Source organism: Myotis yumanensis, unplaced genomic scaffold, assembly GCF_028538775.1.
Source record: "Myotis yumanensis isolate MYYU_CA2020_CCGP unplaced genomic scaffold, mMyoYum1.0.hap1 SCAF_17, whole genome shotgun sequence".
In the NCBI taxonomy this organism is placed as follows: domain Eukaryota; kingdom Metazoa; phylum Chordata; class Mammalia; order Chiroptera; family Vespertilionidae; genus Myotis; species Myotis yumanensis.
The window spans coordinates 15755697-15782618 of NW_027223768.1; the positions used below are offsets into that span (position 1 = coordinate 15755697).

Here is a 26922-nt window from a genome sequence, read left to right on the forward strand (position 1 = left end):
ACCAGTCCTTGCAGAGGGATAGGGATTGAATCTGGCTTCAAGGTTCATCCCCTGCTCCCTTGAGGAAATTTCCCGATTCAAAGGACCCAGCAAACAAGTCCCAGCAAACGTGGCCTTCAAAATCCTGTTTTCACCCATCACCCTTACAAAGGCACCAGCTGTTTACAGGATCAAGGAACTTGACAATGTCACTATGTCTGGAGCTTTTGCTGAAATTCCAAACTTCTTGCTTCAATGCATTCATTCACCTACAAGAAATCTTTCCAAAATGCCATTTTTTAGCACGCCATCTCCAACATCCCAATAAAACTGCAGAAAGGCACCTGGAGACAGGGAGTGGGCTTCAGGGGTCTTTATTAAATGATGCTTTAGCCTCAGTCTGTCAGAGATTGGGAGGGGGGTGACCCTATCCCCCAGGCTGTCCCAGACTTGCTATCTTGGAGGAAGGAGGCAGGATGTCTGCTCTCCTCTGAGAACAGCCCGGGAAGCTAGGCTAGTGCTGGGGTGAGGGACAGCAGAGCTGAGATCCCCACCCTCAACCCCTGGGGGAGGGGCCAAGGCAATCCCGGCCAGTCACCCACAGCCCCACTCTTGCTGCTCCCTTCACTGTCCTGAGCTATTCATGATCTCTGCTTCCACAGTCACCTCCACATCCCAAGAGCTAGCCCCATGCTCAGCCCCACCAGGCCTTTGGTCCTGGGGAAGGGCGAAGCAGGAAGCCCATCAGGATTAGGGCCCTGACTGGGCAGCTTCAGGAGGCCTCTCCTTTGTCTAGTCAAGGGGGTGGTGGCCTCAGACTGCATCCCCCTCTCTTCTTACTGGCATCCCACTGTTGCAGCACAGCAACCAAGAGCACAAAGCACGGTGACTGTGGGACTGGTGGGCACAAGAACACCCCCCTGGCACACAGGCCAGACTGCCCACAGCTGGTGAGGCCTGCTCCCTGCCCGGGAAGCTAGGCAGAGGGAGAGCAGAAGTGGGGAACTGGGTGTGCAGCCCCAGCAGCACGGGAGGGATGCAAGCCCGGCCCCCTGCCAGTGCAGCCAGCTCCAGGCCCCTCTTCTTGAAGAGTCCCCAAAGCTCCAGAGCTGCCCAGGCCCCACAAGGGGAAATGAGAACGGGTGGTCTCTGAGGAGGGCAGGGTCTGCAGAAAACCACCCAGATACCTGGTGCTGCCTCCTCTTCCCCAGGACTGGAGGGTCCAAACTCCTAGCCCAACCACCCCCCATCTTAGGTGAGGAAGGGCCTCTTCTGCATCCCTTCCCCTCAGAGGTCCAGGAATCACGCCAGTGAAACTCAGACACCCACGCCTGCCACCCGCCTCTGGGGACAGCAGGAGGGTTGAGGCAGGAAGGCTGACTAGGGGCCCACAGGCCTCTCCTGCTCCAAATACTTTCCTCACTTCCTGACGTCGTCTTGGCAACAGGGGGTGCCCACCCTCCCAGCTGGCTCCTGGGCCCTCCCTCAGCCTGTGTGCAGCTGGGCTTCCTTCCTGAGTGCGTGCGGGAGTCTGTGGTGGGGTGACTACAGGTGGTGGTCCCAGCAGCCAGAGAGGGCAGGAGAGATCTGGAGTCAGCCCCACTGCAGGGCTTGGGAATCAGTCTCAACCAATCTCCTTCCACTGCTTGTAGAAGTCCAGGACATTCTTGATGTCCACACTGGCATGCGCAGCGGCCTGCAGGGCTGCCTGTGGAGGGGAGCAAGAGAGATGGGTGAGAGTCTGACTCCTGAACTATGGGACAAGTCGCTGAGGGGAAGGGGTGATGGAAGAGGAAAAGGGCCACTGCCCGGGAGGTCTGAGGAGGGAGCCTTCTCCGGTACCTCTTCCCCATTCCAGGCCCCTCTCCTCGCCCGCTAACCCACCTGCATAGGGCCCGAGAGCATGCTGGGGTTGTCCAGTGGAAGGCCTGTGATGATGGTCACCATGCCACCTGGGTCCTCCTCACCTGCCCCCTGGGCTAGAGTCAGTTGTTTGCAGCTGTCCAGGATCTTATAGAGGGTCCTGGTGGGGAGGAGAGGAAGGTAGGCCAAGCCTGGGCATTAGCACAGCCGAAACCCCAGGATTTCCAGGGCACAGGGGAAGCTAGGGAGCAAGAGCAACCAGGCAGCTGAGGCAGGAGGAAGCTGGCACTGGAGGATGTGCCATGGGGAGTGGGCAAAGGCGCACTGAGGACACCAAGCCTGAGCATCTCAAGGCCCCAGGGAATCGGGTGCTGGAGCAACTCCTTCCTCCAAGGGGACTTGCAGGAGGCCCGGGCAGGTCCTGCCACCTGTGCCAGAGCTCCTTGGCCCTGTCCTCTCTCCCAGGGAGTGGCAGAGGAGCGAAGCAGGCAGGCTACCTGAGGTTCTAGGGGGAGGGGCTGAAACTTTACCAGGCATCTGCATCCTGTCTCTTCAGCTTATGTCGCTCAAAGCTCTTCCCCACCTCTTTCTGGCAGCGAATGTACCTGCAAAGAACACAGGAGAGTGGAGGTGGGGGCACAGGAGCAAGGGCACTGCACACAAAGCAGACCATTGTGGCTCAGGGGCCTAGCTCTAGGGAGCAGGGAGGGGGCCCATCTCTCCCATCACAGGTCTGCTGGGAGCCATTTCGAAGTTTCCTGGCCGCTGGCTCGCTTTTCTTCCTGATAACATCAATTGCTCGGTTCCTCCCAGTGGGGGGAGTTGGGAGGGGAGAAATAGCAGATGCTTTTCAAGTCAGGGCTTCTGGAGACAAGGTCCAAACAAGTAGGCTTTGTACAGCTTCCTGGCAGATGTGGGGTGGGGTTTGGGGGGTGTCAGCTAGCAGGGAGGCCAGAAGGAAAGGCCTGTGTGGGCCGAGCACCTACATGCTGCGGTCTGATCGTCACGGCTTCAGTGGGAGGTGGGAAGCCCCAGGAAGCCCCAAGAAAGCAGTGCCACCCTAGCAAACCTGGGCACAGTCCCAACCCTGTGAGCAGGAGAAACGCTTGCAACAGTGCCCACAGCCTGGAGCTGGGGTTTGCTCCCTTCTCCCCAGAGATGCTGATCTCATGTTCGCCCCGGCAAATGGACAGCAGGTCAGTGCTTCCCCCCACAGCTCCTGGCCCCCCCAATCACCCTCTATTTCAGCACCTAAGACCTTGACTTATTAGGTCTTCGGTTTTCCCTCCCCAGCAGTGAGCAAACTGTGCGCAGGGACTGCAAGTGTGTGTTTTATCCACAGTAACACACAAGCATTTGTTGTCTGAGACGCATACGGGCTCAGCACCGGTCCAGTGGGCCTGCACTCACCTGTTTCCTTTTTTAAACTCTGCCTCTAGGTATCGGATCCCATCCCGGGCCCCTGGGTGTTCCTTCTTCAGCAAATCCAGGCCATCGATCACTAGCGGGCAAGGCGGGGGAGGGGGGAGACAAAACATATAAACTCAGAGTGTGACACGGCTCTCTGCAGGCAGTGGCTGAGCTCCTCCAGCATACACTGCGGGAAAAGAAGGGATGGACCGTGGCTCCGACGGCTCCTGAAGTCCTTCAAAAGTATGACCTTCTGCCAGTCATGGACTTGGCAATTTACCAATTGCTTTCATTTAGATATTCTCCTCTGTTTCTCCCAACCATCTTGTGAGTCAGGATTTAAGAGATCATGCCCATTTCACAGATGAAATGACTGAGGTTCAGAGTTGAAAGCACTTGACCAAGGCCACTGTGTATAAACTGGGCTCCAAATAAAGGTCTCTCAATCCCAAGCCCAGAGTTTATTTTAGCCACCTTCTATCTGTCCTCCCACCTCCCCAGTATGCTCACCTGTCCTTGGGATGATGACAATGAAGCGGCCACTGGTAGCCAGCTGGCGGATGATGGGGAGGTGGTGGCAGAGGGCCTGGGTGTCAGGGACGAGGTAGGGTGACATTGCTGACTGGGCCTTGGGCTGCTGTAGGCTCCCTTCCAGCTGAGAGACCTCGAGCTGGTGAGAGAAGGCATAGTGGGTGGAGCTGTGTGGGCTCCACAGCCTGGCAGGGGGAAAATGGTTCTCAAAGGGGCTCTTATAGGGCTCCTCCTGCTGCCCCAGGGACAGGGGACTCCTTCTACCAATGACCTTGGAGGAAAAGTAGACAGAAACAAGGGTTAAAGTAAAGAGAAAGAGAAGAAAAAGAGGCAGAAGTGAAAGCAGCCAGACGGCAAGGCCCTGTGGAGAATGGGCTTCAGGAGGCGATCTGGGAGGCCAGGAAGGGAGTAATCTGGGCAAAGTGGGGGGCCCCAGGGGAGCAGGGGGGCTGCAGCTGGAGGGGTGAGGACCTGCCAATGGGCTGTAGGCAATAACCAGATCAGGAGGAGGAGGAGCACCTGAAGTCGCAGCTGGGCCATGTCTCTCATAAGTCTGTTCCGCCGAGCTTCTTCCTGCGCCTACAAGGGAAACACCGAGTGCTAAGGACCAAGTGCTACGCCTGGGGCGAGGCGCTGAGGCGGCACTCCTTCCCCCAGCGGTCAGACCAAGAAGAGAGCTGCGGTCTGAAGCAGGTATGGCTCTCCACCGACCCCGCTAAGTGCGAAGAGAAGCACGGGAGAAAAACACTGCTCACTCTGTTCCAATGCCAGGAGGGAGGCAGCAGACAGCGGGCACTCACGGCACAGGACAGCACCTGGCTGGGCCTCAGCGTCTGAGCTCTGCCCTCGGCCTCCTCCCTCCCCGGGGATAGATACTCCCCATGCACCCCATGCTAAAATATGATTAAGTCCTTCCATCCATTTCCCCTCCTTCTAATATTCCAAAGCATCCTTAAAGCATTCCTCAAAACTATCCTTTTGCCTGTGCTTTGTAGCTCATACCCAACCTACCCCTTCCTTAGGGACCTTGTCTCTCTCTCCTCTGCTGACCTTCATCCTTAAAACATTCCCCTGCCTCTATCACCATCCATCTGCCCAGTTCTTTTTAATACATTTTTACTGATTTCAGAGAGGAATGGAGAGGGAGAGAAAGATAGAAACATCAATGATGAGTGAGAATCACTGCTTCCACTGGGGATCAAGCCCAAAACCCAGGCATGTGCCCTGACCCGAATCGTACCATGACATCCTGATTCATAGGTCGACACTCAACCACTGAGCCACACTGGCCAGGCCACTTGCCAATTTCTTTCAAATCCTGTTTCAGCCTCGACCTACCACCCTGAACCACATATCCAACTGCCTACTTGGCAGCCCCATCTACTCCTCAAAACCTGCTCCTCTTTTTAGTATTCCCCAACTTGGTACGTAAACCAAGTCAGAAAGCTGAGGTGGCTGACTTTTCCTTCTCTCAGCCCCAGCAGTTACTGGCTTCCCAGTCCTGTTAATCGTACTTTCTAAAATATCATTCAAGCCGAAACCGGTTTGGCTCAGTGGATAGAGCGTCGGCCTGCGGACTGAAGGGTCCCGGGTTCGATTCCGGTCAAGGGCATGTACTTGGGTTGCGGGCACATCCCCAGTAGGAGATGTGCAGGAGGCAGCTGATCGATGTTTCTCTCTCATCGATGTTTCTAACTCTCTATCTCTCTCCCTTCCTCTCTGTAAAGAATCAATAAAATATATTAAAAAATAATAATAATAAAATAAAATAAAATATCATTCAAGGCCCGACTGGCGTGACTCAGTGGTTGAGCATCAACCTATGAACCAGGTCACAGTTCGGTTCCCGGTACGAACACATACCCAGGTTTCAGGCTCAATCCCCATTGAGGGGTGTGCAGAAGGCAGCCAATCGATGAGTCTCTCTCATCATTAATGTTTCTAACTCTCTCTCCCTCTCCCTTCCTCTCTGAAATCAATAAAAATGTTATATTAATTCATTCATTCATTCAAATCCTTCTGCATCCCTCCATCTCCTACTCTAAGCCAGCACCTCCCACCCTTGACTATTATAACCACCTCCTTACTGGTCTCTGCCTCTAATCCAATCCATTGTTTCTGCCTGTAACCAAGGCATCTTCCAAAAACCAGCTGATATCCCATCATGGATGGCTTTGACTGAAAGTCCTTTGATGGTTTTCCTTTGGCTTCTGGGTGAAGTAAAAATTACTTAATCTGGCCCTAACCGGTTTGGCTCAGTGGATAGAGCGTCGGCCTGCGGACTGAAAGGTCCCAGGTTCGATTCTGGTCAAGGGCATGTACCTTGGTTGCAGGCACATCTCCAGTAGGAGGTGTGCAGGAGGCAGCTAATCGATGTTTCTCTCTCATCAATGTTTCTGACTCTCTATCCCTCTCCCTTCCTCTCTGTAAAAAATCAATAAAATATATTTTAAAAAATTACTTAATCTGTATATATCAGGAGTTCGACTGGGAGATCAGGAGTTTGATTGCTCACTATGACGTGCGCTGACCAGCAGGGGGCGACGCGGAACAAAGAAAGGCCCCTATCGACCATAATCACCAACCAGGCCTAGGGACCCTACCCATGCAAGAATTTCGGGCACCGGGCCCCTAGTATGGTATAAAAGATGAGGCTATGGGTAGGAACTTACCCTAAAAGTTATGGGGAGCCATTGAAGACTCTGATGAATAAAGTGGTATCAGTGCAGTGGTGCTTTAAAATATGAGTGCGGCCCTAGCTGGCTTGGCTCAGTGGATAGAGCTGTTGGACTGCGGACTGAAGGGTCCCAGGTTCGATGGTGGTCAAGGACACATGGCGGCTCGATCCCCAGTAGGGGGCATGCAGGAGACAGCCAATCAATGATTCTCTGTCATCATTAATGTTTCTTTCTCTCTCTCTCTCTCTCCCTCTCTCCCTCCATCCCGCTTCCTCTATGAAATCAATAAAAAATATATATATTTTTTAAAAAGCTGAGCACCACTCCAGCTTACAATAAGAACAATTTCAGACTATCCAATTCCAGAGCCTTGGCGCGTTCTCATCTATAAAATGAGGATGCAGCACCCACCTCACAGGACTGCTGAGAGGGTTAAACGAGATGTCACATGCAAGCCCAGCTTTGCACACAGAAAGCTCTCAAGAAATGACAGGTGGCATGGCAACATGACAATGACCACACTGCCGCTACTTCGAGGGAATAAACCCCTTGGGTGCAAGCTTGAGACTCAGGCAGAGCAGGAGGCAGCCCCAGCAGGTAATGTGGCCCATGTCCAGCTTGGTCTTAGTGTCCAACACCACATGAGAGGGGCTCTCAGATACTCCCTGCCCCCCAGGATGAGCCTTCAAGAACTTCAGGCTAAAGGAAATGCCTGCAAAAACTTGAACATTTTTTTGAAGCTGTGCAACTTCCCCATAGTTATTTTTGTAACCCCATGTTTTCTCCTATGGAACAGCAATAAAAGCCTTAACACAAAGGGTTTGTTTTTAGCAAAATGTCCTTGCTTTTAAGACAACAAGGAAGGGAGTTTCTGGGGAGCCTGTACCCCTTCACAGACAAGCAGACCATCCGCAGGAAGGGTGTGCTCAGAGAGGTAGGTAGGGAAGCCTGGGGCTAAGGAAGGAAGAACATGGGCTTGCCGAGCCCCGTGGCCATGCCTCCTGTGCCAGACACCACTACCCCCCTCAGCTCAGGGAGGACAACACAGCCCAGGGCTGTGCAGGCCCCACTGTGGAACCCAGACTGTTGTTCACAAAAAAAGTCTGCCTTGTTCGGGGCTTGTCAGTGACCAGAATACTGACAAGCCTGACACAGAGCAGACTCTCAATAAATATTTATGGAATGAATTACTGAATGGAAAAGAGGTAACATAGGCCACTTCCTCCGGGTTGGGACTCTGTGGATGGGATCAAGCCTGGGATGGGAGGCTTTCTGCATGGTGTCTGATACCAAGATCCCTCTATTCCTGGGCGGGGAACCGTTTTTCTGCGAAGGGCCACTCAGATATTTATGACATCATTCGAAGGTCATACAAAATTATCAACTTAAAAATTAGCCTGCTAGTCCTGCTAAGTTTGGCACAGTGGATAGAGCATCAGCCTGCGGACCAAAGGGTTCCAGGTTCGATTCCAGTCAAGGGCAATTACCTGGTTGCAGGCTCCTCCCCGGCCTGGGCCCTGGTCAGGGCTTGTGCAGGAGGCAACCAATTGATGTGTTTCTCTCACATCGATGTTTCTCTCTGTCTCTCCCTCTCTCTAAAAATCAATGGAAAAATATCCTCGGGTGAGGATTAAAAAAAAAAAAAAATTAGCCAGCTAAGCCAGCTTGTGTAGTTCAGTGGCTGAACTCTCTCTCCCTTCCTCTCTGAAATCAATAAAAAAAAATATTTTAAAAAATATTAGCCTGCTATATTTGGCCAAACATTTAATTAACTCACCCCTACTGCCTTGGCAGGGCCAGACCAAATGATTTTGAGGATATTATATGTCCTTTGGGCTAGACGTTCCCCACCGCTGCTCTATACCTTTCCATTCCTCAGTCTTCATCCCTCGGAAAGGGGAGGGAAAGGAGCATTTGCTGTGATAATGTGCCAGGTGCCTCACAGGTACTATCATTCCATCTTCACAACAATCCCCTAAAGCTGATCCTACTATTCCCAGTGACTTGCTCAATTCACAGACACAGAGGTGACAGTGATGTCCCTCAACCCGCAGGCAGTCTGGATACTGGCCAGGGCCATGCCTCTGCTCAAAGCAACTCTCATTCCTGCCCATCAGCCATCCCTCAGGTCCCTTCCCTGCCTCCTCTTTCCCTCGGCTCGGTTTCCCCAGCCCCAGCACCACATTCTTCAGTCAAGGGCCGCCAGTGTGAGGCTCTTCCTCTGGTTTCAGAGAGCCCAGTGGGAGCACTGGGGCGGGGCTGACTCACCATGCGGAACTGGGCCTGGGCCTGCTGCAGCAGGCTCTCCTGCTCAGACTGCGCCGTGCTGACGAAGATGCCGACCTCCGAGCTGAACTGCAGGATGCTGCCTTGTAGGCGGGCGACGAAGTGGCCAAAGCTGCGGATGCAGCAGATTCGCACGACCGACTGTGAGGAGACACACACGGGAGCCCAGCCCAGCTGAGCAGGGCTGCTCTCAGGCCTCCCGCCCTCCTGCCTCCCAACTGTGCCAGCCACCTCAGCAACAAGTGCTCCTTGGAAAGGCTCATGGTCTGTGGGGTGGGAAAGAGGAGCACCGAAGCCCAAAGCCTCCAACTGCCAGACGAGGCATGAGCAAGAAGGGCGAGGAGACTCACAGGACCCAAACACCAGGGCTCGGGCTCAGAAGAAAGAGCCGGCACTGGGCTGGGAGTGCGGAGACCTGGCTCTAATGCCACCCTCTCCTCTGAGTTTCAGTTCCTCGGGTGTAAACTGAGGGACTGAACTACATCAACATTTCCAACGTATTTTTTTGTCAGCAGAACCCTTCTTCCCCATCAAACAAAAATCTTATCTGGAACCTTAAAGCATGAAACAGACTAAAGCCAAATTGCTCTGGCTACAGCGGGAGCAACCAAAAGATGTCAGAAGCCTGGGAGGCCTGTCTGCTTGGCTTCCCTCTGCTGCCCCCAGATGGCCCATGTAGTGACACAGATTCAAGGGCAAAAGTCACTGCACTAAGTGGACAGCATAGGCCCTTCCAGCTCTAATTCTCTCGATTGCTTGACGTTCAATTCAGAGAAGGATGGCGCACAGTAGAAAGAGACTGATAAAGGATTTCAAAGCCCTAGAATTCACTTGTTCTGTCCTCTACAAAGGAAAAAAAGATGGGAAAGGGGAGGAAGGCTTGTTCCACAACAGGAGACACCACCAGCCGACCTGTGAAAGGACAATCTGCCAAGAAGGAAAGACTCAAACAACTCACTGAATAAAGGACTCAGCCTGTAACCCCAAGGACACTCGCCCTGCCTAGATGAGAGGGGGGGGGGGGGGGGTGCTTTCCTGCCCCAATTCTGAGCCCCTGCTTTGCTGCTGTGTCTGACCAACAACACAGCTTGTGGCCTGAGAAATAATGTCCTCACCTCCTCTAAGGTGCTGAGCAGGGGCCGATCCGTGTCAAAGTTAAAGCGTCTGTGGGCAGCCCGGAGGGGAGGCAGGTTGCGAAGTGCCATGTCCTCTGGAAGCAGCAGGCTAGAGGGGAGGTCAGGCAGTTCACAACCTTCAAGAAGCCCATGGACCTCAGGACACAGGGCTAGGCCTGGGGAAAAGAGGACACATGAGACCACTTGCCCTGTGGGAGCCCTAGGCAGAGGGACATCGCCTTGTTTGGAAATGCCCAGGCTAATGAGATAGGACACACCCCTAGGACAGAATGGGGGGAGAGATGGCGGGAGGAAAGGAGAGAGACAAACACATGGGACTGTCAGGCAGAGCTCTAGAAGCCCAGAGCTGGAAGGGCTGGGGGAACAGAGCAGGTGGGGAGAACCAGGAGGCCTCAGGCTAAGGCTCCCTGACCACAGCGCAATTAATTACATTAGGTTGACAGAGAGAGGAGGGGCTCTGGGGGAAGGAATAACCTTGGGGTGAGTCCAGTGGTAGGAGAAGGTGGAGATTTCCAATTAGAAGGTGGTAGGAGGGAACAAGCCAGACAGATGAACTCTGGAGGTCAAGGTCAGTTCTCAATGACCAAGGCACCAGTGTGGCACCAGTGCCTGGGGCTGGCCTCCAGGCTCCCCTCACTCTGCTCTTGCCCACTCCACTGCCATCCCCAGGGAACACACTCCCTGGCAGACCAGGCCACCTGCCCACAGTGGGGCAGTGTTGGGGCGAGAAACCAGAGAGGCCAAGGCCACAATGACTGCTATGTGTGAGGGAGGCTTGGCAGTGAATACCATTAACCTCCTTACCCCAAGGGCAGGGTTACCAGGAAGGGGGATGGGCTTCGAGGGGCCAATGAGGGAGAGGGGAAAGGAGAGTAGTGCCAGGGACTCACTTACCAGACTCTTGGAGTTCGCCAGCAGCTGGCAACAGATTCAACAACACAGAGAGGCGGTTCCACAGACTTTGAGAGCTCTGGGGAGAGAGGGCAGAAGAGGCCCTCAGCCAGGGCAGTGTGGGGGACGGCAGGAGCAAGAAAAGCACACCCTTGAGAGGCCTTCGGCCAAGGGGGTCTGTGGAAGACCTGGAAACAGGGAGCCCATGGAGCCTTGCTGAACTTCACCTCCAACGGAAGGTTTCACAGAGAAGGCAGGAGGCCAGGAAGGCCTCTCTGGACCGTGGTGGGGGAGCCAGAGCATTTGAGCACTTCTCCCTGCCCCGCACGCACCCTCACCATGCCCCATGGGACACTACTTAGGGATGTGACCTCACATCTCCCTTACCTCACCTCCCTCAATGACAAACAGTGACTAAGTAACCAAGCTGTCATCAGACATAAGCACACACCCAAGGGTGTGCCTGGCCCTGACCACTCTCTCATCTAGGGCAACCTGCAGGGAGAAGGGACCCACACAGGGCACGTGTGCTCGTACGACAAAGCAACGTTGGATAAAAGCCTCCGGGCTCTAGAGGCTCTTGTCAAGACCAAGATTCTGAGCCTGAGAAGAAGGCCGCCATTGCCCCAGCCAGCCCCGAGCCATCAGTCCCTGACACCATCCCAGCTGCACGATTAAGCGATTCCCTAAGCTGCCGCCCTACCCTTGTCTGGAACTCCCACCATTCCCATCGCTTCCATCCCTATTCAGTATGCTCTCCTTTCTCGAGTCTCTGAACACATACTCTCATCAACATTAATCCTAATGGCAGGCACCACCTCTGGCACTGGAGACACAAAGCAGAGTAAGCAGCTCTCTCACTTCCCTTCCACACAATTTGTATTCCAGATCACAGTCCTCCAGGCCAAAGGTCAGGCCTAATCCTTCTCCTGTAGAAAGTCTAAGAGCCCAGCAGAGAAGGGGTGCTTGGCAACAATTCTTACCAGACCATTGGGTGGGATTCCTAGGCCGCGTCCCGACACCCTCCCCCAACGCCCTGAGACCTGACAAGGCAGTGGAGGGACACACCTGTGCACACACAATGATGAGGTCGGGGTTGGTCCGCAGCCAGTCCAGGAAGACTTTCACAGCAGGAAGCAGGCCTTCAGCCATCAGGACTTGCAGCTTCTCCTGGATGCTGCGCTCATTCCGACAGGAGTGCCCACTGGACTCACTCGCCTCTGACTCAGATCCCTCCTCAGAGGCTGGGGTGGATGAAAAGAACAGGGATGACTAACAGGTGTGAGACAACAGGCCTTAGCTCTGTGGGGCACCCTGCCTGGACTCTTGAAGAATTTTGATATGAAAGATAGGGAATTACTTAGACTCCTGCCTCGTTTTTGAGGGCCCATAATTTTTTATTTTTTGTTTTCGAGAGGAAAGGAGAGAGAAACATCAATGCAAGAGGGTAACATCGACCAGCTGCCTCCTGCACACCCCCTACCAGGTATCGAGCCCACAACCCAGGCATGTGCCCCCACTGGAAATTGGACAGGCAACCTTTCGGTGCATGGGACAATGCTCAACCAACTGAGCCACATCGGCCGGGCATTAACTGGCTGCTTTTAAAGCATGAGCCTGGTGTCTTTTAAAATGATTCTTTTAGCCTCAAGCTAATTTGTGAGACTGGTCTACAACTATACTCAAAACAATATTTATGAAGTGCTTACTCTGTGCTAGAAGGCAGGGCAGGGCAGATATAAAGAAGCTATAGGGAGGGAGAAAAGTGGCACAAAATTAAAACAACTACTTGTAACTCCAACTTTGTAGGTTAGAACACTGAGCATGTTTCCTCATTTCTCTTATTCGGTCACTATTTCCTAGTCCCACCCACACACCAGGTGGATAAAACATACACTCTCCTGCCCTCAGGAGGCTCACAGGCTGGTTGGAGAGATAGACAAATCGATAGATAATTTCACTTGAGGGGGAAAGGGCCAGAAGTGTCCTAAGTGCAGAGGCTATAAGAACACACAGAAAGAAAATCTAACCTAACCGTGAAGTCCCAAACCAAGTAACTTTCAAGCTAAAATCTATACAGCAAGTAAAAATTAGCCACGCAACAGGCTAGGACAAGAGAGGGAAAATATGCTACAGACCGAAGGAGCACCATGCACAGCAACCTGGAGGTAAAGCGTTTAGAGGAGGAACAGTAACTATTCCAGCAGGTTGCTGTAAAAGTTAAGTAAGACAATACCTGCAGAAAGTCCAGCCTAGTGCTTGGCACAGAGGAGACTCAAGCAGTGCTCACTGCTGCTGCCTGGGTGTTCCCTCTGCGGGGAAGACACTCAGAAGATAAGTCTCACTCTAATCCACTGGTTGTTCTAACTTCCAGGAGCCCTGGCGGGACCTGGGAAGGCACCAGGGAAAGAAACGTAGCTGCACTTGTCAGGTGGAGAGGCAAACCCCAAACTCACAGGGCAGCGTGAAGGGAAAAAGGTGTAAAACCAGGAAGGAGGCTGGGAGCTGGGAATGAGGAAGTGAGCAAGAGAAGGGTTCTCAGGAAACAACTCCTGGCTGTGCAGAGGACCCAAGGTAAGGCGGCAAAGGTGGGGTGAGAGGTGCGCACACAGACAGTACAGGGGCCTCTCAGGTGAATGCTGATGGCACGGAGGTGTAGAAAGAGGCTAACGTACCTGGCTCTGAGGGCTTATCCACATCCCCATTGACACAGGGCCTGTGGCTGGCCAAGGTGTGAGGGTCAGCGGTGGGCTGGGGGAGCAGGTTGCTGAAGGTGGGGGCCAGTCGGAAGCAGCGCTTGGTCTGGAACATCTGGGTGGACATGGCTTGTAGATTGCTGGCAATGCTAGCCTCACTGGGGCCCAGAGGGCCATTGAGGGATTCAGGAGCCTCCGACTTAGCCCGAGGGGGCTCCAGGGCTGGGGACCGGGTCCCTTCCTCATCCTCCATGTCTTCCAGGTCTGATCGGGACTCTTGGCTGTTCATTTCCGAGTCTGTCTCAGCATCAAAGGCTGTCTCCCCACCTTCAAGACTCTTGTCGGAGCCACTGTCCGAGCCCTCACTGTTCCGGGCCGAATCATGGCTTGAGTCAGATTCAAAGCCCTCACTCAGGTCACTATCATCACCAGCTTTGGGCAGGTGGCGGTGGCGGCGGCGACGGCGGAGGCAAGAGAGGCGGGAGAACTTCCGATTCTTCCTGACCTCGCCCACTTGAGGTGCTATGGGAGGAGGCTCTTCCTCCTTCTCTAAGGGTTCCTTGGACTCTGGTTCATCTGTGGAAAGAGGCTGGTCAGGTGGGGCCTAGGGACAAACTGGAAGCTGAAATCTGGAAGGTACCCTACACACCATCACCCGCCAACCCGGGATTCCCCTTCCTGGATCCGCATGCTCACATGTCCAGTCACATCCTCCCCCAGGCCTGTACCTGTGCCATCACTCTGGAACGCCGGGACGGGATTTTCCCCCTCTTCCAGCTCAGCCTGCAGCCGTATGTTGACATGATTGACGAGGTGAGAGAAGAGGGCCAGGGTAAAGGCAATGGCTGCACTGTACTGCTTGGATCCTAAAGCCAGAAAAGCCAGGCATTAGGGGCCCAGGGCCCTGAGGAGGAGGGGGAACCATCAATTCCAACCCCATATCACCTATTCTCAATCCTTCCAAGGATCAAACGACCTCTCAAAGCTTCTTCTAAGGTAAGAAATTTCTCAGGTCTCTGCACTGTTATCCTGTAATCTAGAAGGCGCAGGCTCACCCGGCGCTTCCTCACGTAAGCGTATCCTCTTGTCCCATCTCATCCTCCCCGGCTTTGATGCCTTCACACAGGCTCCTCCCCAAACCCCAAGCACCTTCACATCGGGCCCTGCCTCTCCTCACCTTCCTTCCAACCTTGTTCTATATACACCTCCTCTACTAGGAAAGTTTGCAGAACTGACCCTTGTGTCTGCCTGGGTCCTGGCCAGGGGTGTGTGTTTGTGAGAGGGAGTGAGGAGGAGGGGAAAGGGATGTGCTATGCCTTGTTCATTCATCAGCAGGTCCCTTAGGGTAAGGCACCTTGTCCCTTACTCTCCCACAGCTAAGCAGTGACACAGTAGTGAAAGGGCTGCTTGTGGAAGGAAGCTGATAAATAAGAAGCTGCAGAAAAGGGTAGTGAGGATCCCAGAAGCCAGTGGAGGGGAAAAGAGGGACCCAGGAAGTTACCTGCTCTCTTCAAGCTATGCACACCCATAAGGCAGATGATGACCATTTGAAAGATTAGAAGGTCCGGGAGGAAAGCGTATCCGCTCTCATACTCCTCCTCATCCTCACTGGCCAGGCTGAGGTTGGGTGAGGAGGGCAGGTAGAAGAGACAGAGGTTGAAGTCCTCCAGGACTGACTGGCAAAGCGCTGTCAGCTCTGAGTCCACGGAGCTATGGAAGGGCAAGAGGAATAAGGGAGGTTAGTGATGGAGGATGGGGCAGGAAAAAAAGAGTTGGGAATATAGGATTCCGAAAAAAGACTAAGGAATCCTGCAGGGAAACTTCAGAGCACAATGCTGAGCTGATCTCTAAAGCAGACAAAATAACAGGGAAGGGCAGGCGCAAAGTGGAAGCGATGTGAGTGGGCTTTCCATTCAGTTGCTCCTTCAACATCCAACAAGAGCCCATTTTGAGCCAGAGGAAGAGCTGCCCAGAGAATGGGCCAAACAGTGAGGGATGCCAAGAAAAGGCTAACCAGCTAGAGAACTTCCACCTGAGAGGCAGAACTCAGCAGCCCACTCCCTCCTCTTCAAGCATCCTCCGTAAAAGCTGTCATGGGTGGGCGCACAGGACAGTTCCTGCGCATGCTCTCCCCCACTCACCTGCTTTTGGGCTGCAGGAGGCTTTGCAGATACATAAAGTTCACCAGCAACCTCTTAATGTCTTTACATCTGAAATGAGAGGAGCCCCGGGTAAATGGTGAGTGGCTCCCGAGTCCCTGTGGCCCTATTGCACCCAATGCAGAAAGACCCCCTCCTTCCCACAGCCTCGCTCACCGCTTCTTGCTGGGAGAGAGTTTCCGAGTCTCACACTTCTTCAGCTGGTGGTACATTTTGGCTGCCTTGTCAAACAGCCTCTTGAGGTTCCCATAGGCCCCCTCAAAGGACACTTCTGATTGGATGCTGAAGGAGACACAGAGGCAAGCTATTGAGTCTTGGCAGGGACACGGAAGGGATGGGGTGGAGTAAGGTGGGGAGGGGTGAAGAGGGAAATGTCACTCTGCCAAGGATTTACAATACAATGTTTCTAGTAAATAAAGGCTGCCCCAGCCTCCCCTTCCATATACACTCAGGGTGAAAGCTCTCTCTCCTAATAAAACACGCGCATACACCAACTTTTATTGTAACAGCTGTGTCAGATCCAGGGAAGCTGGTCCCCTACATATCATCACTGTCACCTCAAAACACTGAAGCTCTACAATTCTGAGGTTCCTGTCTGAGGATACTTTGGTAACATTTCATCAACTCTGCCAAATGTATTTCCTTCTTTAAAACAGCAATCCTGTATTTTGCATAATATAGTGGACAGCTATTTAGCTGCCCAAGTGCCTACAAATCCAGGTAGCTGTATAAAAAGCAGCAGGAGCGTCAAGGGGCCCTGACAGGAGGGTCCCCTCAATCTTAGGATTCCCCTACATCAGGCGGGAGCTAGAGAAGGGAGGAAGGGAAGAGAGAAAACGAAGCAGGGATGGTATGGCCAAGGAAACAGGGCTGGGGAAAGAGTGGCAAATACTCACCAGCGCAGGTAGCAGTACATGGCTTCCACATTATAGTACTTGCTGCCCGCAAGGGTGCCCAGCTGGTTGAAGGGCATTCCTGGGGAGAGAGAAGTCACACAGCCTGTAGCCACAATACTCACCCAGAGCTGCCAGGCCCAACCAAAGTAAGCACCAGAGAACTCTTGGGGGGAAGGGTTGGGCTTGCAGGTGTCTAGGTGATTAGCAGCTTAATCTTATTTCACCAGGGGGTTATTGATTATAGACTCACTTCCTATTAGCCTATTCCTGCCTGGCCTGCCAAGGGTTTCAGCACTGATGGGTCCCATTCCTTCAGCGGTAGCTGTGGCTCTTCCAAGGTTGACAGAACTCCATGGAGCCTTCCCCCTACCCCACTCAGTTTCTCACCTCTGATATCTCTTTCCTCTAATCCCCCTCTCTCCCTGTGATGGAGCCTAATCCCTTCTCTTATTTTGTCTCCTGTGGGGGCAGATGAAGTACAGTCTCTGCTTTCTACACAGACTTCAGGGACAGGAAAGCCCTCTTCTCTCTTCCTCCTTTTCTGCCTCCTTCCTTCTTAGTTCAAGACTTTCCCATTTCTCTTCTCCTTCCACCATCTTCTGAGGGTGCAGTACAAGGGGGAGAATGCATAACCAAGGTGAAGTACAGAGACCTGAGCGAGGTAAGGACCCAGGGGAAAGTGAGTATGGCCTGCCTGCCATCTCAACATTGTCTTCCTCTTGGGAAATGATGCTGGCTGGGAGGCCCAAGCAAGGGTTCACTTACCAATCTGGGGAGCTACTGACAGGGCTTGGTAGTAAAATCTCTCAGCGAGCAGCTCGGTGTCTACGCCAGCTAATTCATTCTGATATCGTGCTGTAGGAGAGAGAGGAGGAAGAGAAACACGATGATTCCATATTTCAGAAAAACCTCCCCTCATCTGGGAGTCCATTTTGAGGAGCTGTAATAAGAACCTGGAAGGAAGACACCTGAGCTAGGAGGCTTTTTAACTTACTGATTTGAGAAAGAGAGAGAGAGAGAGAGAGATTTATTGTTCTACCCATTTTATTCACTGGTTGTCTCTTATATGTGCCCTGACTGGAGATCGAACCTACCTTGGCATTTCAGGATAATGCTCTAACCCACTGGTCGGCAAACTGCGGCTCGCGAGCCACATGCGGCTCTTTGTCCCTTGAGTGTGGCTCTTCCACAAAATATCGACTTCTGCGCATGGGCCACCAAGTTTCAATCGCACTGTACGTGCGCGCCGGCACGTGGTATTTTGTAGAAGAGCCACACTCAAGGGGCCAAAGAGCCGCGTGTGGCTCACGAGCTGCAGTTTGCTGCAGTTTGCCGACAACTGCTCTAACCAGTTGAGCTATGCCACCAGGGCTCTCTGGCTCAGCCTTTTTTTTTTTTAATTTATATTAGGGAGAGAGAAAGATCAATGAGAGAAACATGGATCAGCTGCCTCCCATAAGCACCCTGACAGGGAATCAAACCTGCCACCCTTCGGTGCAAGGGACAATGCTCAACCGACTGAGCTACACCGGCCAGGACTCTGGCGATCTTAAATGTGCATGACTAAGGGCACATTATTCAATTTTCTCCTCCTCACTGCTAAGTTCAAAATGTAGAGACTATTTAGTGTGTGTAAAGTAAACAGGCTCTTCTTGTTTATCTCTTGCCAATGAAGGTAAGCTACAGCATATATAATTAATTGGAAAGACCTATGATAACTTGGTTCTCTAACGCAACTGCTCAGTTCTAGAGAGGAGACATTACTACTGATCCTTGGTCTGTCTCATGAGAAACAGCTGATTCTCTCTGTGCACCCTGCCTCTGAGGGTTCCAGGAGTGGGCTTAGGGCAGGAAGAGAAGCCTCAAGTCAACAAAAGATAATGCACCCAACAGCCACACACAGACCGCCTAATGAGCACCCTTTGTCTATTAGGACTAGAGACCCAGGAGCCATAAAGAGAGTACTTTTCCATTCTGAGAAATATTTGTCAGGCAAGTACGTCCTCCCTGAGGCCTGACTTCAATCCCTCTAAGAGTCCATAGAGATTTTTTTTTTTAAAAGGAGACATGTAAAGCTTCCAGACACACCACTGAAACAGAGTTATCACCCTGACTTTCGCAAAATTCAAAAACATTTTCCTTCTTCCCGTATTCACTGATCCTCTCCAACTTACAGAAGAGCAGTGAAAAGGGAACACTGTAAACAGATGAAAAGGAAAACGTTATCAGGCCCAAACTATTTCTGCTCTTAGAGCAAGCATGTCAAACTGAAGCAGCTTGAGCCTGTCCTGAGCCTAAACAGAGAAAATGAAAGGTGCATCTTCTTACACAAATCGCCCAGGTACACTAGACATCGGTGGCATGCCATCTGTGCCCAGTCCATCTCCTTCCCTGAAGCAGACACTGGCTTCTTGCATCCTGAGAGAGAAAGGAGAGAAATTATGAGCCCACCCCTCTTCCCCTACCTATGGGGCGTACCTTTCCTAGGTGGGGAAAGGAACAAGAATCCAGGGTTAGTCTTGGAACACTGTCTCATAGGACGGAGAAGACACTCATCCAGGACATAGGCAGAGACACAGGTTTGCAGGGAGGACTCATTCACGGGACAAAAAGAAACGGAAGAGAAGGGCTAGGGTCCTCAATTTAGGATAGCTCCCTGGGGGAAGGTCACGTGAAAGGTCATCATAGGAAGACTTCTTTCAAAAGGAAGAAGAGGTGAGGCTCAAGTGTCAGGACAGTTGTGGGTGCCCTGGGTGGAAGATCCCCACATAAAGGCAAAAGTTTGGGTAAAGAAGGGAAACTTGCCCAAGAGGAAAGGAATGTGATGAGACCAAGGTAAATGCTCCTGGCTTCTGCCTGGGAGAGGAGGCCCACAGAGGACACGGCAGCAGATGGCAGTCTAGCCCGGAAGGAGACAAGGTGCGCTGGCCTTGCCTGAGGATGGTGGTGGCCGGCTCTCACCGCCTGTAACTTCAGTTCAGAAAGCCTGACTTGCTGAGAGGCAGTTTCTCCTGTGCTGGGCATTGGTCTGAGTGTCTTACAATACGAATTTAGCTGAGTTCACAGCGGCCCCATGAGGTGGTAGCTGAGGAAATGCGTCACACAGTGGGTAAGTGGCAGAGCCAAGATTCAAAGGGCAGGCTGGCTCCAGAGCATCCTCTTGTCTACTCCACCTGCAACCACTCTCCTGGGTGTGCAGCTCCCCATTCTGAAAAGCTCTTCCTATGTTTTCTACAGAGACACCTCTTAGTTAGCTGAATGGGGAAAACATCAATAAAAAGGAAAACTAAAGTGGATTGGGGAACCAACTGTTTGAAGTAAGGGCTCGTCATCTTTTTTAGGCTATGAACCCTCTAGCCATCTCATTTAAAACCTAAGCATGCTGTCTCAGAGGAATGTTGTTTTGTTTTTAAACGATGGTTTTAAATGCACAAAATACAGTGCTATGCTGTGCTTCTGACCAGAAAATGCTTCCGTGTGGCAGCACACACACAACCTTCACCTCTGACACACCATGCCTATGACCTGGTGAGGGCAGGGGCATAGGGCTGGGGGAAAGAAGGAAGTATAAAGAACAAAGGTAGCCCTGACCAGTTTGGCTCAGTGGATAGAGCGTTGGCCTGCGGACTCAAGGGTCCCAGGTTCGATTCCAGCCAAGGGCATGTACCTTGGTTGCGGGCACATCCCCAGTAGGGGGCATGCAGGAGGCAGCTGATCAATGTTTCTCATTGATGTTTCTAACTCTCTATCTCTCTCCCTTCCTCTCTATAAAAAATCAATAAAATATATTTTTTTTAAAAAAAGAACAAAGGTAATTGGAGAAAGAGGGAAGGAGCACTAAAGGGTGGCCAAATTGAAGAGAAAGTTACCAACTAGAAAAGAAGGTATAAACTACAGCTGCCAGTGCCTGAGCTGGCTGAAAAGAGATTTGCATTATGTTGAAAGAATGTCCATAATATCCCCAACATTTCTAAAATTTTCAATACTTTCAAACACTAGGAAACAATCTCTGAAGTTCAAAGAAACAGTGCCAGCCAAATTCAACGGGAGAAGAAAACAAATTCTATTAATACCATCTTCCAGTGCCAGGCCTACTCTAGATCATTCCATCCCTCCTCCTCCTCACTCCGCATCAGCCCACAATCCCAGACCAACAGAGGTCTCTGTCTTTCTTAACATCTTCACCCTAACCCATATGCTTGCTTGGATAAATTCAAACTTCATGAACCATTTGTAGGTCTTGCCAGAATGCTTTCTGCCTGGCTGGGTCACAGGTGACAGGAACCCTGAGGGGTAAGACAGAGATAGAGGCATATGAACTTGTTCCTCAAGTCCACCTTCAGACTTCACTAACCTATGAGGGGGTCGGTGACATGGGTCCAGTCGATGCAGCATTGCAGTTCAAGCTGGTAGTGGGACTGGATATAGAGAAGAAGATGCTGGTAGAAGCCAATGCCAGCCACCAGGTGTGTCCTGTAGGCACATTCCAAGGTGCTCCGGCTGTGGATATGCTAGGGAGTTGGAAAGGGAGGGGGGTGGCTAAGTATCAAGCTCAGAGTACTGCTCCCCTCCATAAGCTTTCCATCTCACTGAGGAAATAAACTTCTCTTCTTAGCTCTGGAACTTTATCCACATCTCCTCTCAGTCACACATTACCCCACCCCCTCAGGTCTGGGATCAGGCCCCCCTCCTTCCCCTCCTAATTCTATCTAACGCCCTTCCTCCTTTCTGACATCTCTTCCTTGGCTCCCCCATCTCCAACCATGCTCCGGCCCACATTCCTAGCTGTCTCTTCCTTCCTTAGCTTCTCCTCTTTAGACACATTTCTTCCCAAGACCTAGATCTCCCCTTACCTTTTTGTTAGTCTTGATAAGCTGGATAACTTCATAGTATACCTTTCTCCATAGCAGCTCCTCAGCCTTCCTCCCATAGTCCACTGGGTGCAGGAACATAAGCTTGACGCAGAGCTCACGCAGCCTGGAAGGGTGCAGAGGAGCATGAGAGAGACGGCTCACTCCTTGGTGAAGGACACAAGAACCGAGGGCAAGGAAGCATTTGTCAACACCCTACCCACAAATCTCTGGGCCCCCCCAATCGACATCCAGGCTCAGTCAGTACGACCCAGGACAAGAGTAATGCTAGAAGGCAGTAGGAACCCCAAAAGACACACGGGAGCAGTAAGAATTTGAATAAACTTCATTTTCTTCCCCTGCACACTTCCCTCCTTTCTTCTCTGCCTATTTGTCCCCTCGTTTTCCTTTCACTGTGAGTATGGTCTGGCCAATTCCCCCAACTCAAATGCCACTCTCTGGCACCAGTCTGTTAGATGCAGAAGCTGAAAACAGTGAGGGATCCCCGTCTCCTCCCTTAGGAGGGCCAGAGCCTTCACAGCCCATTACTGTGCCATGAGGACAGAAGGTAAGAACATGCGTCTATGTGTGACAGGGTTTTAGATGAAGAGAGCGAGAAGAACCTCTCTCCAGCTTACTTGTTCCTCAGGCTAATGTTCTCTGGTTTGAACACTTCTTGATAAGCGGTTTTGTTGCAAAGGATGAGGTCCAGTCGATGCACAGCCTCCACGACAGCCCTGCAAGGGATACAGGCAAACGACCCCTCAGCCATGTGTATGGTCCCCCTAGGATGCTGGGCACTGACCCTAAAGGACAAGCTAAAGAATTAGGGGGCAGAAATGAAAATGTTGCAGGTTGCACTCGGTACAAAACAAAATGAAGTCTCCATCTAGATAGAGCTGCACCCCCGGGGGACAGCTGGCAATGAGAGACATTTCTTTTCTTTTTTTAAAAATATATTTCATTGATTTTTTACAGAGAGGAAGGGAGAGATATAGAGAGTTAGAAACATCGATGAGAGAGAAACATCGATCAGCTGCCTCCTGCACACCTCCTACTGGGGATGTGCCCGCAACCCAGGTACATGCCCTTGACCGGAATCGAACCTGGGACCCTTCAGTCCACAGGCCGACGCTCTATCCACTGAGCCAAACCGGTTTCGGCGACAGAGACATTTCTGATGGTCACAACTGGGGGTATGGAGATGAGCTGCCACTATCATTTAGTGGATGTTGCTAGACACCTCATAATACACAGGACAGTCCACCATAATAACTATCCCGCCCAAATGTCAAGTGTCAAGGAAGAGAAACCCTGTGATAGGGAAGGTAGACTCTTCCAATGGAAAGAGCATAGGCTATGATCCCAGGCAGAAAATACAGGGTTTGAACCCTGGCTGTGCCTTACTAACTCTGTAACTTTGGGCGGCAAATTACCTGACCTCTTTAAGCCTTAGTTACCACATCCATAAAAATGGAGAAAACAGCCAAAACCGGTTTGGCTCAGTGGATAGAGCGTCGGCCTGCGGACTGAGGGGTCCCGGGTTCGATTCCTGTCGGGGGCATGTACCTTGGTTGCGGGCACATCCCCAGTGGGAGATGTGCAGGAGGCAGCTGATCGATGTTTCTCTCTCATCGATGTTTCTAGCTCTCTGTCTCTCTCCCTTCCTCTCTGTAAAAAATAAATAAAATATATTTTTTAAAAAAAATGGAGAAAATAATAGCAGCTACCTAGAGTACTATTGTAAGAATTAAATAAAATAATTTATATACAGCACTGGTACATGGTGGGCACCCAATAAATAATGGTGGAATTAATAAATTCTTATTATGCAAGGGCTTACTACCTCTGACAGAAAGGAAAGGCATTCCCAGTATAAAATTCTGCCTTGGAATAGTGGGGAATGGGAATGTAGGGTGGGGATTCCTGAGCTGCCTTATCTTAAGGAATCCTGGATTCTGCTGAAGGAATTGTTTAATACAGAGTCTAGGTTATGGAACCAGACTGCCTGGGCTCAAATCTTGGTTCTAACTGTTACCAGCTGTGGTCTTGGGGAAAATACCTAACTTCCTTATGTCTCAGTTCTCCCATCTATAAATTGGGAATAACATGATCACCTATTTTGTGAGGATTAAATTAGTTAATATAAGAAGCACTCGTAACAGTGCCTCACACACAGTTAAGTGTTCAGTAAGGATAAATCCCCATCCTTCTCGTTGTAAGGCTGAGGAGACCCCAGGCACTAACAGAAAGGCCAAGGAAACGCTCTGGATGGCTAGGTGTCATCTCTGGATGAGTAGAACCCAGAGGATGACCGGCAGCAGCTGTAAGAACAAATGAATCAGGCATAGCTCTGGACACAAAAGCAACCAAAACCTAAGAGTGATGATGCCTAAAACAATCCAAGATTGTTTCCGAAAACTAAACCGTGTGCTCCTGGGTGGGGAAAGGGGGCCACAGCAGGTGAGCACCTGTGGTGGCTCAGGTGGTACAGCACTAAAAGCTGCCCTTTCCAGGGCAAAGTGAGGACCAGATGAATGGGATGAGTGGGTGGGATGGTAGTCAAGGCCTTCTCCCAGGCAACCTTGAGAGCTCAGCATTTCTCCAAACACCTTCCGGGCTGCATAGAGGTGGGAGCCAAGCCCTTCAGCCAGCCTGGCCCTGGATGCCAGGGCAGCATCGTGCAGCCGTCAGTGACTTACTCTGTACCAGCTTAGTCCTCAGGGCAGGGGTAGATGTAAGGAGTGCGTACACGTTGTGTATTTTTATGGACAGGTTCCAGAGCTCTCCAGAGATTCTCAATAAAAAAAAAAAAAAAAAATGCTAACAACCACTGCTCTAAGTTCTAACTGCAAATTCTTAAACGTGAGAGGACTCAGGACTTTCTTCTCCATTCCCCATCAGACCATAAACTCCTCCACAAAAACTGTCCTGTGCCTCTTTCTCTACTATAATTCCAGGCCAAGCACAGTGTTAAAAAAATAAAAATATTTTTTTAGAAGTTAATTGGCCTAATTAATTAATTGGTGCTTATGTACCTTCCAGCATCCCTTCTCCAGTTGCCTTTTCTCCTAAAGGGCTTAAAACATTTCAGAATTTCATTTCTGTAAACAGTTACACTATGGGAATGACCCAAATTTACGAAAGCTCAGAGTGAGATAGGCCAACGATACACTTATGTTGGGCAGAGAAATCAGATCTCCCCTCTTCCAGTTCCTTCCGCCAATCACCACTGCTGTAATAAAGAACAAAAACAGAGACCTGCTGCCTCCCAGTTCCACCCCATCAGAGCCAACAACACACAATTACAAGCAGAGAGATACCCAGGTGCACCCATGTGAGCCACACGCGCAAGCACATCGGCTTAACTCAGTCAGGTAGTGACTTGAGAAAGAACTCCATCTGAGAATGACAAAAGATGACCAGAGCCATTACCAAAAGCAGAAGGCAAGGAAGCCTGCAGCCACTGCACAGGCTGTCTGACAGGCAGCACTGACAGCAGCACCACAAGGCACAGGTGCCCCCACCCCCCCCACCCCCCAAGCCAGCTCCTCGCCCGGATGCTGGGGCAGCCACAGTGGGAGCCCGGGCACTGAGGCATTGGGTCACTTTTCTATTCTGGGAGCAGCCTCTACTCCCCGGTCTTCTGATGCATAAAGCCAGGGCGGGCAGTGTGCCTACTCACAGGAGGAAAAGGCAACACGCTCTCGACTCTTTGGCTGTCAAGAGGGGGCCAAGGGCTCGGAGGGCAGTCTTCTCATGCGAACAGTTCTGTTCAGTAGAGCCTGAGCCCAATGAAAGCGGCCCTCCCTACCAGAAAGCAGAGAACTCAACCTCATCTCTATGTTCGTTCTCTTCCGATCCGGTTCGACAGCCCATGCTCCAGCTGCCCCCCGCACAAAAAATCCTTGACCCGGGTGGGAAGAGCTCCTGCCGGCCTGTTCCCAACAGAGGGCTGAAGGCGCTGAGCGCGAGTGGCTGCCTGGCCATGAGGCTGGAGGAAGGCAGGACCCAGGAGTCCCCAGGTGCCCAGAAATGGGCTCCCATGACCAAGAACGCTCTGGACTCCAAGTCCTTTACGGCCCTTCCAGGCCAACACACCGTCTTCGGGCCTTTCTTTTCGTTCAGATTCCCAAAAACTAGAGCCATGAGAGGCTGCAGAATGTGTCAAGTCCAAACCTTCCCTTTTAAGGGTGAGGAAGCGCGGGCCCAAGGTCACACAGTGCGAGGCGGCCAGGCAGGCACCTGAACCGGGCTCTCGATCTCAGCTCAGGGCTCTTCCCAGGAAGCCCTACCTACGGAGTTCTTAGCGCCATTCTCCGCCGGGTTTCCCTCCAGCGCTGACTCCACCCTTCACCTTCCCAACCCCTCAATCCCCACCTTCTTAGACCTTCTTAGCCCAAATCCGCAAGGCTCGGAGCCCGCCCCGGGCTCACCGCGCCCCGCGTAGGGGATTCCTCCACGTGCTTCCATCCAAACCTCCCACCCACCCAATTCCCGCTTCCAGCTCCATCCCGGGCTACGGGGCCCCGCCCCCGCCCCCAGCTCCCTCCAAAATTGCACCCTCCTCTACCGCCCGCACCCCAGCCCCGCACCCGGGGTCCGCCCGCCCGGAGGCCCCACCCCTCGCTGTCCCTTACTTCCCTCCGCAGGTGCACGCACGCCCCGGCCCCTCTCACCGGTAAAGCCGCTTAGTGTGAAGGACTTTTGCTTCGGGTTCGCTGCTCTCCCCTGCGGCGGGGCCTTGGCTCATGGTGCCCGGATCCGGAGATGGTTCCCGGTCACAGGCTCCCGCCGCCCACCGCTACAGCCACAACTGCAGTCTCCGACCGTAGCCGCCACCACGGCCGGCCCTGCTCGGCCGCCATCGCTGTAAGGCGGCTGCCCGCGACAGCTCCTCCTCCGCCTGGCAAATCTCGCGATATCGGCTGCACCTTTGCGGGCCAGTGACCGACGGCTGCCAAATCTCGCGATACTCGTTTTCCCTCCCGGGAAGTTGCCCGAACTAACTCTGGGCAGCGGCAGCTTAACCTTTTTCCGGCTTCTTCAAGCCCTGAAGAAAAACTTTATTGACAAAGCTACCAGAAAACGGACAATGTACCCAGGCAGGGGGCTGAAACCAAGCTGGATGGGCTCATGCTAGGAGCTGGCTAGGAGCTGACTTTGCCTCGTCCCTACAGAAGTTATTTAGTCCATCCTTCTGCTCCTCCACCCACCCCCGACCAGTTGAACCAAGTCTCTTTCAGATTACTGGGTAGAGTGATTCCAGATCTCTCTTTTTTCTGTTATTTAAACAAACAACAGAAGTGTATGTGAAAGTGTTCTTGTAAAGAGCCGAACATAAGAGTAAGGCTTTCCAAGACATGAACCTTCTGTAAGTGCCTCGGCCCTCCAACTTTCCCTCCCAAACATTTCCAGCCCAAACATTTATTGCACACCCGCCGTTTTCCAGCCACAAAGCCGGATCTGGAGATACAAAGATGGGCAACCCAGACACCCTCCCTCCCAAAGCTCAAATGACTTTAGAGGTGAGGTTCCACAGGAAGG

At 52.1% G+C, this 26922-nt stretch overlaps 1 protein-coding gene across 5 annotated transcripts; it reads right to left on the bottom strand.

Moving 5' to 3' along the window:
• Positions 1 to 337: 337 nt before the first annotated feature.
• SMG5 (SMG5 nonsense mediated mRNA decay factor) lies at positions 338 to 26267 on the bottom strand. 5 transcript variants are annotated; one of them, XM_070396969.1, is made up of 22 exons: positions 26055 to 26267; positions 22014 to 22112; positions 21421 to 21502; positions 20880 to 21036; positions 18854 to 18943; positions 17291 to 17380; positions 16526 to 16604; positions 15786 to 15911; positions 15612 to 15680; positions 14972 to 15180; positions 14199 to 14336; positions 13450 to 14046; positions 11843 to 12018; positions 10778 to 10853; positions 9863 to 10038; positions 8730 to 8888; positions 4303 to 4362; positions 3763 to 3922; positions 3253 to 3343; positions 2373 to 2447; positions 1947 to 2002; positions 338 to 1687 (listed from the first exon to the last, which is right to left on the bottom strand). In XM_070396969.1, exons 1-22 carry the CDS (start codon positions 26126 to 26128, stop codon positions 816 to 818), a joined length of 3711 nt encoding a protein of 1236 aa, XP_070253070.1. In that variant the 5' UTR covers positions 26129 to 26267; the 3' UTR covers positions 338 to 815. The 5 variants fall into 5 exon arrangements, with proteins under 5 accessions (XP_070253070.1, XP_070253069.1, XP_070253073.1 ...); XM_070396968.1 differs by having other exon boundaries at positions 21379 to 21502; XM_070396972.1 differs by lacking the exon at positions 26055 to 26267 and adding an exon at positions 25061 to 25084 and having other exon boundaries at positions 21379 to 21502.
• Positions 26268 to 26922: the final 655 nt, after the last annotated feature.

Bases quoted from the DNA above. Each gene is read 5' to 3' on its own strand.
- SMG5 (XM_070396968.1), bottom strand. From the start codon at position 26,128: ATGAGCCAAGGCCCCGCCGCAGGGGAGAGCAGCGAACCCGAAGCAAAA. The intron at 22,113-26,054 runs GTGAGAGGGGCC...TATCCCTTGCAG, and splicing joins CACACTAAGCGGCTTTACCG to GGCTGTCGTGGAGGCTGTGC. The intron at 15,912-16,525 runs GTGAGTATTTGC...TGTCTCCTTCAG, and splicing joins ATGTACTGCTACCTGCGCTG to CATCCAATCAGAAGTGTCCT.